Genomic DNA, 17,834 nt, shown 5'->3' with positions numbered 1-17,834 from the left:
GACCAGGGAGATGTCTGCGGCCCAGGATGGAGCCTGACAGGTGAAGCCCCTGTGGAGATTTGATCCCAGCCTAGCCCTGCCTCTTCTGAGGACTTGTTTTACCTCTCGGCTGGCCAAGGTTGAAGGTCTGATTTGACTAAATTTATTTGGCAGCTACAAGCTAATTGCAAAGTGTGACAGGGATCCATGGCTGAGGATTGGGATCCGTGGCTGAGGGCTGGGATCCATGGCTGAGGGCTGGGATCCATGGGTGAGGGATCCTGGGATCCATGGCTGAGGGATCCATGGGTGAGGACTGGGATCCATGGGTGAGGGGCCATGGCTGAGGACTGGGATCCATGGGTGAGGGAGCCGTGGATGAGGGCTGGGATCCATGGCTGAGGACTGGGATCCATGGGTGAGGGCTGGGATCCATGGGTGAGGGAGCCGTGGATGAGGGCTGGGATCCATGGGTGAGGGAGCCGTGGCTGAGGGCTGGGATCCATGGCTGAGGGAGCCGTGGATGAGGGCTGGGATCCATGGGTGAGGGATCCATGGCTGAGGACTGGGATCCATGGGTGAGGGATCCATGGCTGAGGACTGGGATCCATGGGTGAGGGAGCCGTGGATGAGGGCTGGGATCCATGGGTGAGGGAGCCGTGGCTGAGGGCTGGGATCCATGGCTGAGGGATTCATGGCTGAGGACTGGGATCCATGGGTGAGGGAGCCGTGGGTGAGGACTGGGATCCATGGCTGAGGGAGCCGTGGATGAGGGCTGGGATCCATGGCTGAGGGAGCCGTGGATGAGGACTGGGATCCATGGCTGAGGGATCCATGGCTGAGGACTGGGATCCATGGGTGAGGGAGCCGTGGCTGAGGACTGGGATCCATGGGTGAGGGCTGGGATCCATGGCTGAGGGAGCCATGGATGAGGGCTGGGATCCATGGGTGAGGGAGCCGTGGCTGAGGGCTGGGATCCATGGCTGAGGGCTGGGATCCATGGCTGAGGGAGCCGTGGATGAGGGCTGGGATCCATGGGTGAGGGAGCTGTGGCTGAGGGCTGGGATCCATGGGTGAGGGCTGGGATCCATGGGTGAGGGAGCCGTGGATGAGGGCTGGGATCCATGGGTGAGGGATCCATGGCTGAGGGCTGGGATCCATGGCTGAGGGATCCATGGCTGAGGGCTGGGATCCATGGGTGAGGGAGCCGTGGATGAGGGCTGGGATCCATGGGTGAGGGATCCATGGCTGAGGGCTGGGATCCATGGCTGAGGGAGCCATGGCTGAGGACTGGGATCCATGGCTGAGGGAGCCGTGGCTGAGGGCTGGGATCCATGGCTGAGGGATCCATGGCTGAGGGCTGGGATCCATGGGTGAGGGAGCCGTGGATGAGGGCTGGGATCCATGGCTGAGGGAGCCATGGATGAGGGCTGGGATCCATGGCTGAGGGAGCCGTGGATGAGGACTGGGATCCATGGCTGAGGGAGCCGTGGATGAGGGCTGGGATCCATGGCTGAGGGAGCCGTGGCTGAGGGCTGGGATCCATGGCTGAGGGATCCATGGCTGAGGGCTGGGATCCATGGCTGAGGGATTCATGGCTGAGGACTGGGATCCATGGCTGAGGGATCCATGGCTGAGGACTGGGATCCATGGCTGAGGGAGCCGTGGATGAGGGCTGGGATCCATGGCTGAGGGATCCATGGCTGAGGGCTGGGATCAGGCTCTGGGCCGGCCCACAGTGCTGAGGCCCTGTCAAACCGGAGCAGCGAGCCCTGGGCTGGCTCCTGGATCCAGAGATGCTGTGGCTGGGACAGACCAGCACCTGCAGCCCAGTCTGATGGGGCTGAGCTTAAACAGAACTCCAGGCCCATGAAGCGCAAATGGAGGCCCCATATGAAGCTTGGGGAGGTTCATTAGGACTTATTAGTGCCCTTGGGACTCTGACCCTGTGAGAAATACATTATTCAAATGAAATCTCATGACAAATAATAGCTTAAGCCATGCTGTTTCATGGGTTTTAGATTCTTATATGTTTATTTCACATAATTAAGCACCATTAGGTCTGGGAACTTTATCACTTGATGGAATATTCAGTGTCAGTAGGTCAGGCACAACAGTTACTCCATTGGGTTCACCAGCTCCTGCAGCAGCAGCCTTTCCACTGTCCTGTATTAAGCATGAATTTCTGACTCTTTTTTGTTTGTCTTTTTAAAACTATCAACATGCTGCACAAGGAAAAGGTGTATATGAATGTTTGTTTCTGCTTTGAGATGCGCACTTAAATCTCTTAGCAAACCAGCAGAGTTTTGGACATTAGTTTGAGTTTTCTCTTTGCTGTGGAAACCCTTTAACTGAGTCAGACCTGATTATCATTTCCTTAAAAAGTCACTCATCTTATTTCACATAAAAAAGGCACCAGAGTAACCTTTAGCCAAGTCTCTAGCCTACATAAACAGCACAGATGTGAGAATGCTGCAGAGGAAACAGAAGAGATACCAATTACACTGCTCTGGGAACCTTCTGTTCCAGCAATTATGTAGGGATGCTGCAGAGACTCACTAATGGCACCACATAAATTTTATCTTACATTTAGCTGCCAAGATGCATATCTTCAGTGCAACAGGAGAGAAGTTTCATATTTCATTGTGTTACAATTATCTTTAATTACATCGCCATCATTTTTAACTCTGTGAAATGGAATCAAAGTTTATGGCCACACACATGTAGGAGATATGAACCATGTCATACGTCCTCTGCATGATCTCCTTCAAGGAAAAAAAATCAGATTTAATCCCTCAGTGTCATCTAGCATTAGAAATTAATTAAAATATAAAACATGGATCACAAAGACTGTACAGAAAACCTTAAGTTTAGAGATCAAGGAACATCTTTACATTATCTATCTGTTGTTAAAAGAAAAATTTGTTTAGTGCATTGGGGTTTACTTTTAAAGGCTCAAACTGTTACTGAAGTTTGATCCATTTTGATCTTGGGATCATTTGAGTATCTCAGCGATCAAGACGCATGTTTACATAGTGCTTTATAATTGATGAGATCTGAACCACAAGCTTGACATGGTCACATTTACACTGTAACTGTAGGGATAACCCAGCTGGGGCTGTCTTGCATTGTCTGGAGTAGCTTTGTGCTACAAGTGGCAAGCAAGCAAAAGCCTGCTGAATTGTAAAATCAAAACAGTGGCTGCAGGACTAAGCAGGGCTAGTTTTATCAGACTTTCCCCCGGGATCAGTCTTTTACCCTGACAGCATTTACTTTCCTAAGTTTGCTGTGTAACTTGGTGTTCTAGCAGGACTTGGCCAGGTTTGTGTCAAAGCAGGAACTGTGTTGGTTGGCTTTAGTTAATCTAAGTGCGGTCTGCCAGTTCAGGTGGGGTTATGTATCTGAACATGTCTAGAAAATACCTGAAATCAGAGATATTTGTAGACTCAGGTTATGTAAGACTTTTCCTATGAGTCACTCCAGAGGAAATGAAAAAGTACCACCACATTCCTAAAGGGAAGGTGCTGATCTTTTGAATAAGTCCAGTGTGGGATGCTATTCTGCAAGAAAGCAAAATAATAAGGATATTCACACCATTCAAAATTAAATTCAGGACCTGGGTTACTGTCACAATAATTTCTTTGTACCATTACTACCACTTATTGTTGCTTGTTCAGCTCTGTGCTCTTCCCAGCACTGCAGCCTGCACTAGTGGTGAGATGCAGAGGGTGCTGGCCTCAGCTTCACAGCTCTGGGAGCCAAGTGCTTGGGGGTTCTGTGGAAATAAGCCAGTTGGTTTTTATCAGAGCTGTTGCTGCCTTTAGGGACGGTTCTGCCATCAGAGGATTGTAACCTGCTGCAGTATTGCCTCACGCCTGCCTGGGAATGCCTTTGGCATGGAGAGGGACTTCTTGGTGGAATTCCTAAATCTGCACTAAGTCAGTGAAGGAAATGCTGGTGCAGTTTAGGATGAGGTTGGTCTGTGGTGATGCAGTAGACCGAGGTCCAAAGACACTGGTTCAAGACTAGTTGATGTTTTACAATTTAGAACTGAGATAAATGTGAGTGATTTAGGGAGGTGCAGGGTTTATGATCTCTGGGTACAAATTCCCACTTGTGCCAAGCTGAAAACAAGCATGAAACAAAACACCTCTTCCAGTTCTTGTGGCAAAAACAGGGGCCTCCCATCATTCTTTCTCTTGAGCAGTGGCATTTTATATGATGTGAATTTTATAGGACACTCCTTGTAAAGCTGGAGGTGAGTGTAAAGCTTCAGGTACCTCGCAGTTTATAATTCAGTCACATCTGACATCCACTAATGAATATTTTGCATGAGTACTGGTCCATTTGGTATAGCTGAGAAATGAAAATGTGGTTGAAAGCTGCTGAAATAGTCAGAAAGGTTCCAGACATATATAAGATTTTATTTTCCTTTTGGGGTAGAGGAATACAATGCCTGAACTGCTGAATAAGATATTATAATGATCAAAAATTAATATATTATTAGTTTGCATAAAATCAGCAAATTACTTTATTTTTACCTGAAGTATCTCAAAGAATTTGCTGTTCTTGTTCTATTGGAAAAGTGTTAACCTCAAATTTCTGCAATGGAGAGGGAACAGAAACCTATTATTGTAATGATGTCCCATATATGGTACTTGAAATTCTAATGGAACTGTTTAAACCGACAATTGCAGACAAATTATGCAATACTGTAGATCAAGTCTAACTTAATGTGGAACAAATGGGGTGAATTGCATGAAAATTACAACTGAAATTGTAACTCAGTTATATGTGCACAGGCAGTCATGGTTGTCTTAGTCATGATGTACTAGTCCTAAAGATTTCAGTAAAAACCAATTGGGTTATGTCAGAAAGAAGATTGGAGAATTCTGAAATGCAGACCAGTGATTGTAGCATTGTTGCCTGGACTCTGGACTAATGACTTCCTCACGGTTCAGTGTTTGCATGGATGTTTAGAATTTCTTGTAAATTTTAATTTAATGCAGTTTAAGACCTGAGCTTTCTGAAATGAGATCAGTTGAAAAACACAAACTCCTTCACCTACTAAATGCATACACACATATTTGTATCCACTATTAGTTTTCCCTTCCACTGATATTTAGAACAAATCTCTGTCCATTTGCTTTCAGGGATTTTGTTCACTGCCAAGATCTAGAACTTTTCCATTATTGTAGTCTTTTTTTATCTAAAATGATTTGAACTCGTTAAAGCAACAAGGGGAAGGCCCATGAACATGGCCAGAAGGCTGGACTGAGAGTTGGGGTTGTTCAGTGTGGAGAAGGCTCCATGGAGATCCTGCTGAGGCCTTTCAGTGCTTGAAGGGCACTCAGTAGAAAGATGGATAGAAAGATTTTACTGAGGCCTGTAATGACAGGACAGGAGGCATCAGCTTTAAGTTGGATTTAGATTGGATATAGGATTTTTTTTCCTATAAGGATGCTGGGCCATGGCGCAGCTTGCCCAGAGAAGCTGTGGATGCCCTATCCCTCACCCTGAGATCAGGCTGGATGGGACTTTGAGGAACCTGGTTTAGGGGCAGGTGTTCCTGCCCACAGCAGTGGGATGGAGTAAGTAAGCTTTAAGGATCCCTTCCAACTCCAGCCATTCTGTGACTTGATGAAAATATGAACTGTAAAGACAGCTAAAATACATGTTTGTAAGTACTGCTGCTTTTTTGGGTTTTCTCTGAAGCGTGTTGCAAACACCATAATTAATTGGATTTCAAACATTAAAATGCTTCAGTTGAGCAGCACGGGGGGTATGTGTGGCACAAACAGGTGGCTGCCTGAGGCAGGGGATTGTTTAAATGTTGTGGGCTGTGAGGCATCTGCATAAACACAGATTAGTCAGATCTGGCTGGAAGCAGAAGTCATCCTTTCAGCTGGAACTTCCTGTCATCGGTGCTTCACAAAATTAGGAAGATGTTCAAAGACAAGAAGTGGCACTACAGAGGTGTTATATTAGACTGACGTGTGTAGCCTGGTCTTTGGAGGTATTTGTTCTTATCACAACGCTGTGAAATCTGACCAAATTGGGTGCAGCAGACAACCTCCTCCCTGCAGAGTCAGCTTGTAGTCTGTCACAGAACGTGGGCACTGCAGCTCCAGACTGACACCAATTAGCACTTCTTGTCAGGAGATGTGTGTAGCCCCTGCTTGTGTGACTCAACCAGCAGTAGTGTTACTTAAGTGAGCCTGACACTCTTAGAAAAACAGGGCCAAAATCCAATTTTTTTAGGACAGCAGCTTATTGATACCAACTTCAGACTCTTATTTTTGGCTTAGACAGTGTTCTTTGAGAACAATATATAATTTGAAATTATATAACTCCCTTCACTTTGTTTACTCACCCCTGGACCTTGGTTTTGATTTGTTTGTTTTTCCAGACTGGAACAAACGGATTGAATACAGGCCTGGCTCTGGCAGCATTCCCTTGTTTCCCAGCATCCACCTGGAAACGTGTGATGGGCCAGTGTCCTCAATCCACACCACCATTGAACTGCACACCAATTACATCGGGAAGGGCTGTGATCGTGAAACCTACTCCGAAAAATCTCTGCAGAAATTATGTGGTATGAATATGGATTCCAGTGGACATAAGAATGTTTTTGCAAACAAGGCACCAGCTCCTTGTGACCTGTAACCATGCAGAACTTGGATTTAGCTAAGCTGGCTCGCTTTGGATTGTAGCAATGCAAATGGAGAGAGTGATGATATTTGACATCCGCCCTTCTTTTCCATTTCTTTTCACTCTACTTCGTACTTTCTCTCTACCTTCTTTTATTTTTTTTTCTCTCCTGCTCCGATTCCTGTCTCAATTTTTCCTTCTTCCTCATTCCATCTCTTTCCCCTTCTTTGTTCCCTCTGCTACAAATAGTGGTGGGACAGTGTAGTAAGATTTCCAGTGTAGATTTGCCATCACAGGAAACCATAAGATTTGAAGGGAATTGAATCTCCCTGTTGTGTTTCACTCCCCCTGACTCAGCTTTCTGTTGTGCTGCTCAGTGCTGTGCCAGAGGATAAACAAAAAGTAAAATTATATTCTGGGCAAAAATATTTAAGAAACATGACCTGCAGATAAGAGCTGACCTGGTGGAGAAATATTTCCTAATTTTTTCCTCCTTTTTCTGTTTTTTGATAACTTTGTGTAAAATGCAGAAGTCAGTTTTGAAAGGCAGGTTAAATACTTGCAGATACTGCTGTATTTTCTTCAGACTTAAAGATTCTGTATCTGGCAAAGCAGTGGCCACACAATAATCCCTTCATCTTTTGAGATCAGATGTCTCTCCTGCTCTGATATCCTGTCTTTAGAGTCCTCCTCTGAAGCGCTGATGGTGTAGACATTAATTCTCATCCTCTCTGTCTCTTTGCCTGGTTTCTGTCTGAGCTATAGTAGTAATTATGCAATTTTTTCTATTTAAATGCGTGGATTTTGGTTCCAGATGCTCTGGGGTAGGGCTTGCCTTTGCTCTTATAACCACCCAGCAGTGCTGCAGATATGTTAAGATCAATACACTAAGCTGTAGGAAATAATTTTTGTGAATGAAAAATTTCAGCTAGTGTTACTAAATTATTAAAAATGGAGAAGCAATTTCCAGGGAAAAATGGCTGGCAGTTGTAATTATCAGTTATCAGTGGAGATGAAGAAAGGGAGGTAAAGGTGAGTGGGAGTAGTAGCATTGTCATAAAATCTGAATGTTTTCAACTTCAAAATTGCTTCGTTAAGATCACAGAAACAATCACGACGTCGATTCTATGTCTTTATCCAACTGCCTGGGCTCTAGAAGAGCAGATGAAAATCCATCTGCCCCAATATGCATCTTAGTAATGGTAATGATATTAAATCTGAGAGGCGAACCGAGGCTATAATTTTAATAAAAATAAATATGCTAAATATTTATATAGTAGCTAAATATATATAATTATATAAAATTATTATAAATTATAAATTATATTTATATAATTGCTAAAGTCAAATACTTTTGCCTCCTCTAAGAAGCTGTATTGGCAGCCAAAAGAACTTTGCTTTGTGCTGTTACAGACCTGAACTGCAAATGTTACAGTCATTCAGTGCAGACCACTATGAACAAGACCTAAACCACGAAATTATTACCTTGAAATCAAACAATGATAGCAGCTATATTCAACAATGGTATCATTTCAAGTGTAGGCTGAAAAGGAGGTACCTTCAGCTGGTGTAAAAGTCCTCAGTTGAGAAAGGTTGTACAAACTCCAAGTGTGGCTTGACTGTCTCACCTGCTGACACTGGAGTAGAAAAGTACAGGCATCTCTCGGGTCTCCAGGGCCATTGTGGTGGCTGCAGGCAGCTCTGAGCAGTGGACAGACATCCCTGCTGAACTTCAGCTCTGGCTCAGCACATCCATGAAGGAAGAGAATGGAAAACACTTGAGAAAACAAGTGAGTGTAAGAGTGTATGTAAATAGGGGGAAAATTCTCCCTGCTGAAAGAATTTTCTTTTGGTCCAGGTTTTCCATATCTTCATAGAGACATGGTAGAAACTTGTAACAGGACTTGGATGAAAAGGCTGTGAGTGTCAATGTGCTCTACATGAGAATTGCATTTAGCCTGGCCTGACCTTTGCTATTTAGTATTTATTACCATCCTTAATGTAGAGAGAAGTCTTATGAAAGCTGTTAAATAATTTCTGGGAATCAGAATTCAATTTTCTCCCAGAAGTTACCTTATTGTAACTAATGGTTGGATGAAAAAATCCTTTGAAAAGGATGAAAACCCTGAATTTTTTAATACAGTGAAGCATGATGTGATTGCAGACTGTGCAGAACTGAGTACTCAGACAGCTCTGCACCACATAAAATGCAAGGCTCTCTCTGTAAAAGTAAAGATCCAGTTTATAAATCCTGTGCTCATTTCTTCATTTATCTGTTGGAAATCTGGAGAAGGCAGATGTTAAGGAGGGTGAATTAAAATTCATTATTTATATGATGGAAGGTACAAGTCTGCTTTTCAATAACCCAGAGATTTGCTTCCCTTGGACAGTCAAGGTGGGCAGCTTAAATGATTAAATAACACTTGAGTCATTTTCAAGTCAAGGAACTATTAGTGTTGTGCCTCAAAGCATTTTAGGAAGCATTCTTTCACCTTGTTACCTGACAGTAATAAAAAGTACAGACTGTCTAAAAGACGCCATTTGGAGTGCAAAAACATATCAGAAAAAATCACACTAAAATATAGATAGCTCTGGTGCTGTCTCCTTTCCCTCTAAATGTAGATAAAATAGGAAATAATGGGATTGCTAATTCTCACATGTGGCAGATGGGAAACTGAGACAGGGAAACACTATCAGCCTCAAGGCCCTGCTCCATCCATGATCCTGCCTTCTCTCCATTATCCTGGGTGGCGTAGCATTGCAAGAGGCCCAAAGAAAGTTGTTCTGATCACAAAGGACAATTTGGGCTGGGTGTTATTTGGATCATTTGTTTCCAGCTAAGCCAGCAATCTGGTCCAGCTCAGTGAGCAGCTTCACTGTGTGCTTGTCCTGGCACAAAGTCTGGAGCCCAAATGTGCAGGACTGGGAGAGGAGGTAGGGCCAACTGCATAAATCACTTGTGAAAATAAGCACTTTTAGATGCAAGAGGTGCCTTAGGGGTCTTAGCCCAAAACTGAGCTTCATGCAGCAGTTCTGGCATTGTTCTGGAAGCATTTTGGGAGAAAAGGGCATCAGGCACTACATTTTGGAAGAGCACTGATCCCATGGTAAGGCTGTTCTGGGAACACCTCCAAAGAGATTGTGTTTGCATTGCTTCAGGTCTGTCTCTGTACACGGCTGGGCAGCCTGGGACTCTGGCTGGATTTACTAGGATAGGAAAAGCATTATTCCTAAGACTTATTCCAGCCAAATCTCCCAAGTACATAATCCAATGATTTTTCTCAGGGCAGTATTAAAACACATAATAGGATGAGATTCCAAACTTAGCCATAAACCTCCATACAAATATGGACAGATAAAGTAGAACCAGTTGAGCTTGGTACTGGTTACACAAATACAGTGTCCTGTATTATCCAGAATTACAGTTTGTAAAATAAATACACTTTGTCTCCATGCTCAAACTATGAACATGTAGATGTTAGGTTTGGTATTTAAAATACCACTTCAAAATAGCCTCTTTTTACAGTAGTAAATTTTGGAGAAGAGCCCAAGACATTCAGTTACAGAATAAGGTAAATATTTTCAAATCATTGCTATAATACATTTTTTGAAAAGCCTGTATGAAACAACTCCACGCACTCTTGGCTTAAACTTTTTTGCACACCTGCAGAGATTTGGGATCTTTTCTCTCTTCTTGGATGGTGAAGGAGGGCGAACACCTTACTAGGGGATTTTTTTATGCCATCACAGTTTGTTCACCATATTGTTACTTGATAGCAAAAAAGCAGCAACAGGAATACAAAGATTGTTTGTGCTTTTTACACTTGGAATTGTATTTCCTGCTACAGGCTGTCTTTCACCAGTAGGTAAATGCTCTGGGTAGCTCCTTGCCTGGTTTTCATAGTGCCTGGCAGTTGTTAAACTGTAAGAAACACAGAGCTGTGATGAACTGTGCTATTTCATCAGATCTTGGTACCATGGTCTTTTCCATCTGGGTCTATCATTAAAGAACACACAGAGATCCAACCATCAAATATGTAGCAGAAAGCAGCGCTGGAGTGATATTATTTGGTTGGGGTGAATCCCCCCTGTGAATGGACATTCCTCCCAGAATTATTGGGGATATCCATGGCTGCCTGCTAGACACTGTGGGGCCTGAAATAGCTGAAGAAATGTCATTAATGAATTTAAGAAAATAATGATGAACATTTCTGAGAAAGTAACTTTACATTATTTTCTATAGTTTTCTCTGCAGTACATTTAATCTAGAAAACTCTGGCTGATTCATGATGGTGGGTATTTTATAAAGTTTCAGTCATTTGGCATTGAGGCTGGTAGGACCATTTGGGTAGTAAAATAGTCTAAAGAGTGTGAATCAGAACCCTAGCCTATATTAATCTTCTCAGCTTTTTCACTGGTCTCTTATTCATTATGTGATTTGCAGGAGCTTCCTCAGGTGCCATTGACCTGTTACCATCTCCCAGTACAACAACCAACTGGACAGCTGGGCTCCTCATGGATAGCAATGACATGATTTTTAAATTTGATGGAAAGCAAGGAGCCAAAATCCCAGATGGAATAGTCCCAAAAAATTTAACTGATCAATTCACCATCACTCTGTGGATGAAACATGGACCTAGTCCTGGATTAAGAGCTGAGAAGGAGACTATTCTCTGCAACTCTGACAAGACAGGTGAGTCTATGTATGGAAAAAATGTTATGCAAAGGGGATATCGACAGCAGTAGAGTGTAGCCATGTCTCCTCATTTAATATGGTCTGAGAAAAAAACTAACCTCAGATGGTGCCACTCCAAACATTGCTGACTTAATAGCTTACTGAGGGACCTGATGACGACCTAAATTTTAAACACAGCTGGGATAACACAGCTAGAGATCTCACCAGAATTGACTGATAGCATAACTAAATTATATTTAATTTTTTTCCATTATTTAGATTGAAACAGTTCTAATTCTTCACTGAAACAAGTTAGATAAAATATGCATTTGGATTTCATTTATTAGCTAGGACAGGATGATTCCATGAACAAAGCTGATACAGCATAATTCAAGAGCCATACTAATCCATGAGAAAGCTCAGTTCTTTGGGGTTTCTCTGATGTGGCTGGGTGCTGTCATGTGTGAGGCTTCCAGACAGCAAGGGCCGTGTGGCTGAGCCAGGTGTGTCCCCGCAGAGATGAACCGGCACCACTACGCGCTCTACGTGCACAACTGCCGCCTCGTGTTCCTGCTGCGCAAGGACTTCGACCAGGCCGACACCTTCCGCCCCGCCGAGTTCCACTGGAAGCTCGACCAGGTACCCCTCATGCTTCCCAAGGTCATCCAGGACCCTTCCTCCTCCTCAGGCCTTTAGGCAGCACAGGGAACCACCCTGATCCCAGACCCCAGATCCCAGACCCCAGATCCCAGATACCTCCTCCTCAGCTCTTTAGACAGCACAGGGAACCACCCAGATCCCAGAGCAGCTGTCCAGAGTCTGTCCAGAGTCTGTCTGGAGTCTGTCCGAAATCTCTTGCAATTACATTGCAACTTGCAGCTGTTGCAACCCTATTTAGGATCCATGTAAAAAGAGACAAATAAGTTAACTTTCTCAAGTCATTTTATGCAGTTTTTGTTGTTTATTTTAATTGATCCACTTTAAATGGTAAGTAGAGGTTTATATCCTTTGGCAGTGGAGGGAGATGTGACATTGCATATAGTTCCCTAAATGTTTTCCATTTATCATTTTTTAAAAATCTGCTTTATCAGCACAATGGGAGTGATGGAAAACTTTTTGGTAAAGAGTATGCTGATACACAGAAAGGCACTTCTGTTATATTGTAAATCCAATCTGCAGACCTTTTCTTTTATCTGCTGTTCTGTATCTAATTTTGCCTTATTATTAAGTGTATATTGCAAGAAAATTATTATTAAAGAGATAAGAGTTGCCTTTCATAGACTTGTTCATTCTAGGTAGCATAAGCATCATTTGGATGAAAGAAGACAGACTTCAGCAAAGTACTATTTTTTTCAAAGCAAGTTTCTTCTTATCTTTTTGAGCTCAAAGTATGCTATGCAAAATGTAGCTATAGGAATGTTTACTTTTCTACTTCACCTTCTAAATGTATATAAAAATGACATCTCCATTGTGTTTATCAGATGAGTGTGGTAAGAAGGCCTGTGGTGGTCATGGCCCTCACTTTACATTTACACTAACCAGTCTGGAATCAGTTTGTGCTGTACTCGATATAAAATCTTAGTGTCTCAAAATAAATTGAAATTAAATCATACTGAAGATTGCCAGTCAGGAGTAACTGATAGCATCTCAGATAAGGCTGTTGCGAGTGCTGAAGATGAACTTGTATTTCTAACCTCTGTACTAAGCATCTAATTAATGATAATGCAAAGGTTTTGGGAAGTATTTTGATTTTGAAAATTGAATGCAATCAACTTCTATATCCTTAAAATGAGAGAGAACCAGTGTCCTCTCAATAAATGAAATTTGTGTGTGACTCTTGTAACTTGGCCATGAACCTTCCTAACTACTACTGAAAACCCTACATTATGTAAACCAGAGACAGAAAATATTTTTTAGGTCACTTGATTAATTTCCTTTCATTCAGCTGCTGTCAATTGATTTCCACAGTATATTTTCAGCTGTTGTTTATAGATGAAAAAGAAAGTAAGATTAAAGCATAAATAAAGTTTGTTATGGGTTGTGTGCCCAGACTTCCATGAAGATAGATTTATTTTGTCAAGGTGATACTGTTGTAAGTTTTGTCATGAAGGGACCTCATAAAAATTGGTGCTTTATCTCTTCTTCATGCTCCATCTGGCCTATATGGTAGAGTAAATTAAAAGAAACTGAAAATAAAACATATGTGAATAACGGGCCAGGAAGGAACTTGCATGGTTTTGAAGACAAGGCAGTGAGAAATTGTCACTACAATGTAGTAAAATGATGCCTTCTTCTAACTGTATACCCAGAGTGGTATATCATAGAAAGCACAGGATATTTTAAAACCACATGGTAAAACAAGCTAGGGTCCTACTCAATATGAAAAGAAGCTGGACTAGACTTCCAGGAATAGATTAATTTGATTATTTGCATATTTAGACACTGACATACCTCTGAAAATCTCCCATTCAGAGCAGTTCATTCTGTAGTGGCAGTTCTGATTCCCTGCTGTCATTGTTGTTCTGTTAAGAAAAGCCTGGGAATGGAGCTGTGCCCAGCTGCTCTCCGTGTTCCCCCACCTGCCCTGTGGGACAGGGCTCTGCAGGCAGGAGAGGGCAAAAATTACTCTGCAAGACCCTCCAGGGCTAGGCCCCAGCCACAGCCAGAGCAGAGGAAAATGTGGCAGAGCACTTTATTTCTCTGCTCACTTTATGAGTGCAACAATCTAGAGATTGTTTTTGCTGAGAGGTATCCAGTGACCTTGGAAGAGGGTGAAGCTTGAACTGGTGAAATCATTTATCACTCTCACTGCAGAACAGTAAAATTTATGATACCAGCTGCTCTGGGCTCTATCTACTCCATGAGACTCCTCATTCTTTCAGGGCACTGACTAGGTTTAATTTAATTGTCTAGATCTCATTTCTGTAGTGGGTGAGTTTGGCACACACCTTAGCTGCAGGCTCCGTCCTTGTCTGGATACAGGGATCCACAGAACATTTTACACAGCTGCACCTGAGCAGTGCATCTGGAGTCCCTCAACACCATGACAGCCTTGCATAAGAAGCGTCTGGAAGCTCCAAATGACAGTGTCTGCTAGGCTAGCTCTGGGAAGATTGTGTCTTTAAGTCAGTTCATAAACCTAAGGACTTATTTCCAGTAGGGCTTTCAGTTTATTTGTCCCTATTTGTTCCATTAATGGCCTTTGCTAGGTGAATTTTTCACTTACTGCAGTGATCCATGACCTGAGAACACCCCAGCCCTGGGCAGACGTGCCTGTTCCAGTGACCTGCTGACACAGGATCTCTGCAAAAGGTGCTGATAATCAGAGGTATCAGACCTTTTACTGAGGGTGTCCCTGTTATTTGTAAGAAACATGGGAAAAAAGAAGTGTGGATAGTTTGGGATTTTCCCCACTTTCATCCTTTTGCAAATTAAGTGTCTTAGTTGTGAGAGAATCCATTAGCAGTAATCTGGAGGAAAAGGTATGGAGAGAGAATGTTAAAGAAAATCAGTGTCAGGTCTGTAACACTGGTAATAAAAACTGCAATAGATGCCCAGGTAGAGGATATTCCTTAATTTTATTTCCATTTCCTTGTAAGCCTGGGTGTTTCCTTTATTTCAGGATCATGACCTTTTTCCTGAGTTTCCCGTTCAAAAGTTTAAATTGAATATCATGATGTGTTTGTCCACATTTATGTAATTTCTTTTCTCACACTTTAAGTATTTGACACTTTTTAAACCGAAGAACTTATTACAAAAAGGGCAGAAATTACTTTTAACAAAACATAAAGTTTTGTTACCAAAGTCAGTAAAAGGCATCTAAATTATTATCTAATTATTTCAAATGAACATAGGCGTTGTTTTAAGTGAATTATTTAGGCAGCCAAATATGCATTTGGGGCATCTCAGAATAACATATAAAATATTAAAACTGTTTCTTTGACTTTCTTAGCAGTGAACCAAACCAGAATTGCAGTTTGAATGATTAACCAAGTCACTCAAGCCTTTGGTGACAGTGGAATACATAACACTAAACAGGATGGTGTATTTCACATTGTTCTGAACAGGTATTGCACTTTTCATCCAAATATGAGGACAGCCAAAAGGTATTTTTTCTTCTCCTAAATCAATAGAAGACAACACTTTTTTTAGTGGGAGAAGGTATCTGAGCCAGAGATGAACAATTTTTTCATATACTTTATTCACAGTGCAACATTATTTTCAGGATGTTATCATTCTGCAAACAGTCTTCACCCTACAGTCAAAATTTATGTTGATCCCATTAAAAACAGGGAATCTAGTGATGTGGAGTCATTCTAAGTCAGCAAAAACCAGATAAACATGCAGAAAGGGACTGTTTCTTTATGAAGACAAGCTAAATTGTTTGAATAATCCAGCATTAACCTGCAGTGCTTTTCATTGTGAAAAACCCCCAAAACTATTCCTTTTCTAACAGGAACTAGACGAGACGGTTTGGATAAGTCTGAGTGTGGTGCATTTTGTCAGTGCGGGCACGGAGCTGATGAAGGATCAAGGCAAGGCCTTGGTTTGCACTTCTCCCCTTCCATGGCCACACACACACACCAGGGGCTGCCCCTGGAGGAAGCAGCCATGGCAGTCAAGTGCTTCACTTGCAGCTCCTTTTTTAAAATCAGCACCTGTTCAAGGACATGGTAAAGCAGGAACTGACTTTCAAAGAATTTATATTACATGATAAGAGGGTGAAGTGAAATTGATTTGGTTTTTGGACTCTTTTTTTCTTTTCTTTCTGATATAGTTAAATTGGATATTTCCATCAAAAAACAGGATTTATGCCTGGAAGTTGTTCTTTTATGCTGGTTAGTTAAACATTATTTAGAATTGGTTTTTTGTGTGCATTCAGTTTTAAGAGCACCCTTCATATAATGAAAGCTGTGTGTGGCCTCCCTCTTGAGAGATTGGAGAGAGAGAAAACAGATGAATAACTATGGAAAGTACACAATAATCTCAGTCCAGGAGGGGTAGGGCTACACAGAGAGACAGGATGCTGCAAGTTTCCATCATTTCTGTGCAGGACATCTAACCTCTAGGTAAAAGCCATCAGTCTTGGCAGTCCCATCCTTTCCAACCTGATGCTCTATTGGAAGTCACCTTTTGTTATGATAGAGTTTAGTTGCTTATTACTTGAAGCTCAGAAGAATTTCTTATGCTCTTAAACACTTACTTTAGATATTGGTATGCAGGCCTACACCGCTTTATGTATACGGCTTTAATAAAACTGCAGAAACAAATCAGTGAGGTGTTGCCTACAGAGCCAGTAACAGAGAAATGATAAATGAATGACTAATTCTGCAACAGAGATGAAATAATTCCAGGATTTAAAAAGTCTTTGTGGCATTCCTGGCACCTTCCACTACAGCCCTGTCTATTCTGACACACTTTATTGCTACTTTCCATCTTTGAATGCTATTTTGACAAATATTTATTCAGTGTCTTGCTTCAAAACAGTTTTTGGTAGCACAAGGATGAGTCACCAGTGATGATAAATGCTGAAAATATTCTTTGAGATCCCAACTGAAAAAAGCTTGTTTAATATAAGGTTTTAATACAACTGATCTATCACTGATAAGAACAAAATCTTGACAAACCACTCACAGTGGCTGTCCAGAACTTGCTTTATGACATAGAGGAGTCCCCTTGAGCCACTCTGAAGTATTCCTTACAAATTGGTGTGCCTTTGTGCATTTCTGATTTCTGCAGTACAGCCCCGTGTGAAATGCAGTGACTGCTCTGTGCTTCTGTAAAACTTCTATGACCTTAAGGAACAACCAAGCTCTAAATTTTATCATTTCTCTACTTGCTTTTGCTTGAAGTTATTTGGACATTTTTCTGTATATTTCTATTCTACGTTTTGCAATTTTCTGACCTGTTTTATTACAGATTTATTACACTGGTGTGGGACTTTCACATCTGTTCATGTTCAGCTACTTTAAATGAGCTGGGTTGACCCTTCTGAAAATGTTCCCTATTATGTGCTGTCCTTTGGGTCTTACATGGACGATGGTTTTTCCCATATGTAGTTATGGTCATTCCCAAGGGAAGTTAGAACTGTTGCATAGAAATAAGGAAGTTAAAATTGTCTATAGCATCATGAAATAATGACATTGTTAAAAAGTATGACATTGTTAAAGCATCCTGTGGGAAGACCCTCCAATTAATTTCATTTCTTAGTGAAAATTTTGATATGGAGTTATTAATAAATCTAAACAAGCTGGATTAAAGTGTCTGTTAGTGCCCTGGTTTTAAACTACTCTGGGAACTCAAGAAATCTGAAGCCTAGAATGGAAATTCCCTATCAAACTATTATTTGAAGGTGAAAAGTCACATTTACTCTCTTATTTGCTGGCTATTTCTAATATTTCTCTTTTACACTCTGTGATTTATCACTTGTGCACCAGAATTTGTATGACACATGCAGACGTACATGCATTGTACGGCACGTGGTTTGGAAATGTTCAAGATCTAGTACTTGGGCAATTTCCTGAGGGCC

The 17,834-nt window shown here is 42.0% G+C and overlaps 1 protein-coding gene across 1 annotated transcript in view; it reads left to right on the top strand.

The window, feature by feature from the left end:
• Positions 1–17,834, top strand: part of CLSTN2 (calsyntenin 2) — a gene marked incomplete at both ends in the record, with an annotated part of 337,070 nt that overhangs the window by 270,148 nt on the left and 49,088 nt on the right. The window contains 3 exons of the mRNA XM_084212187.1: positions 6,389–6,574; positions 11,075–11,323; positions 11,823–11,944. Coding sequence (XP_084068313.1) covers positions 6,389–6,574; positions 11,075–11,323; positions 11,823–11,944 — 557 coding nt within the window. The remainder of the gene's footprint in view (positions 1–6,388; positions 6,575–11,074; positions 11,324–11,822; positions 11,945–17,834) is intronic.

Source organism: Fringilla coelebs (assembly GCF_963513975.1).
Source record: "Fringilla coelebs genome assembly, chromosome: 10".
In the NCBI taxonomy this organism is placed as follows: domain Eukaryota; kingdom Metazoa; phylum Chordata; class Aves; order Passeriformes; family Fringillidae; genus Fringilla; species Fringilla coelebs.
This window is presented reverse-complemented; position numbering and strand designations above follow the sequence as displayed.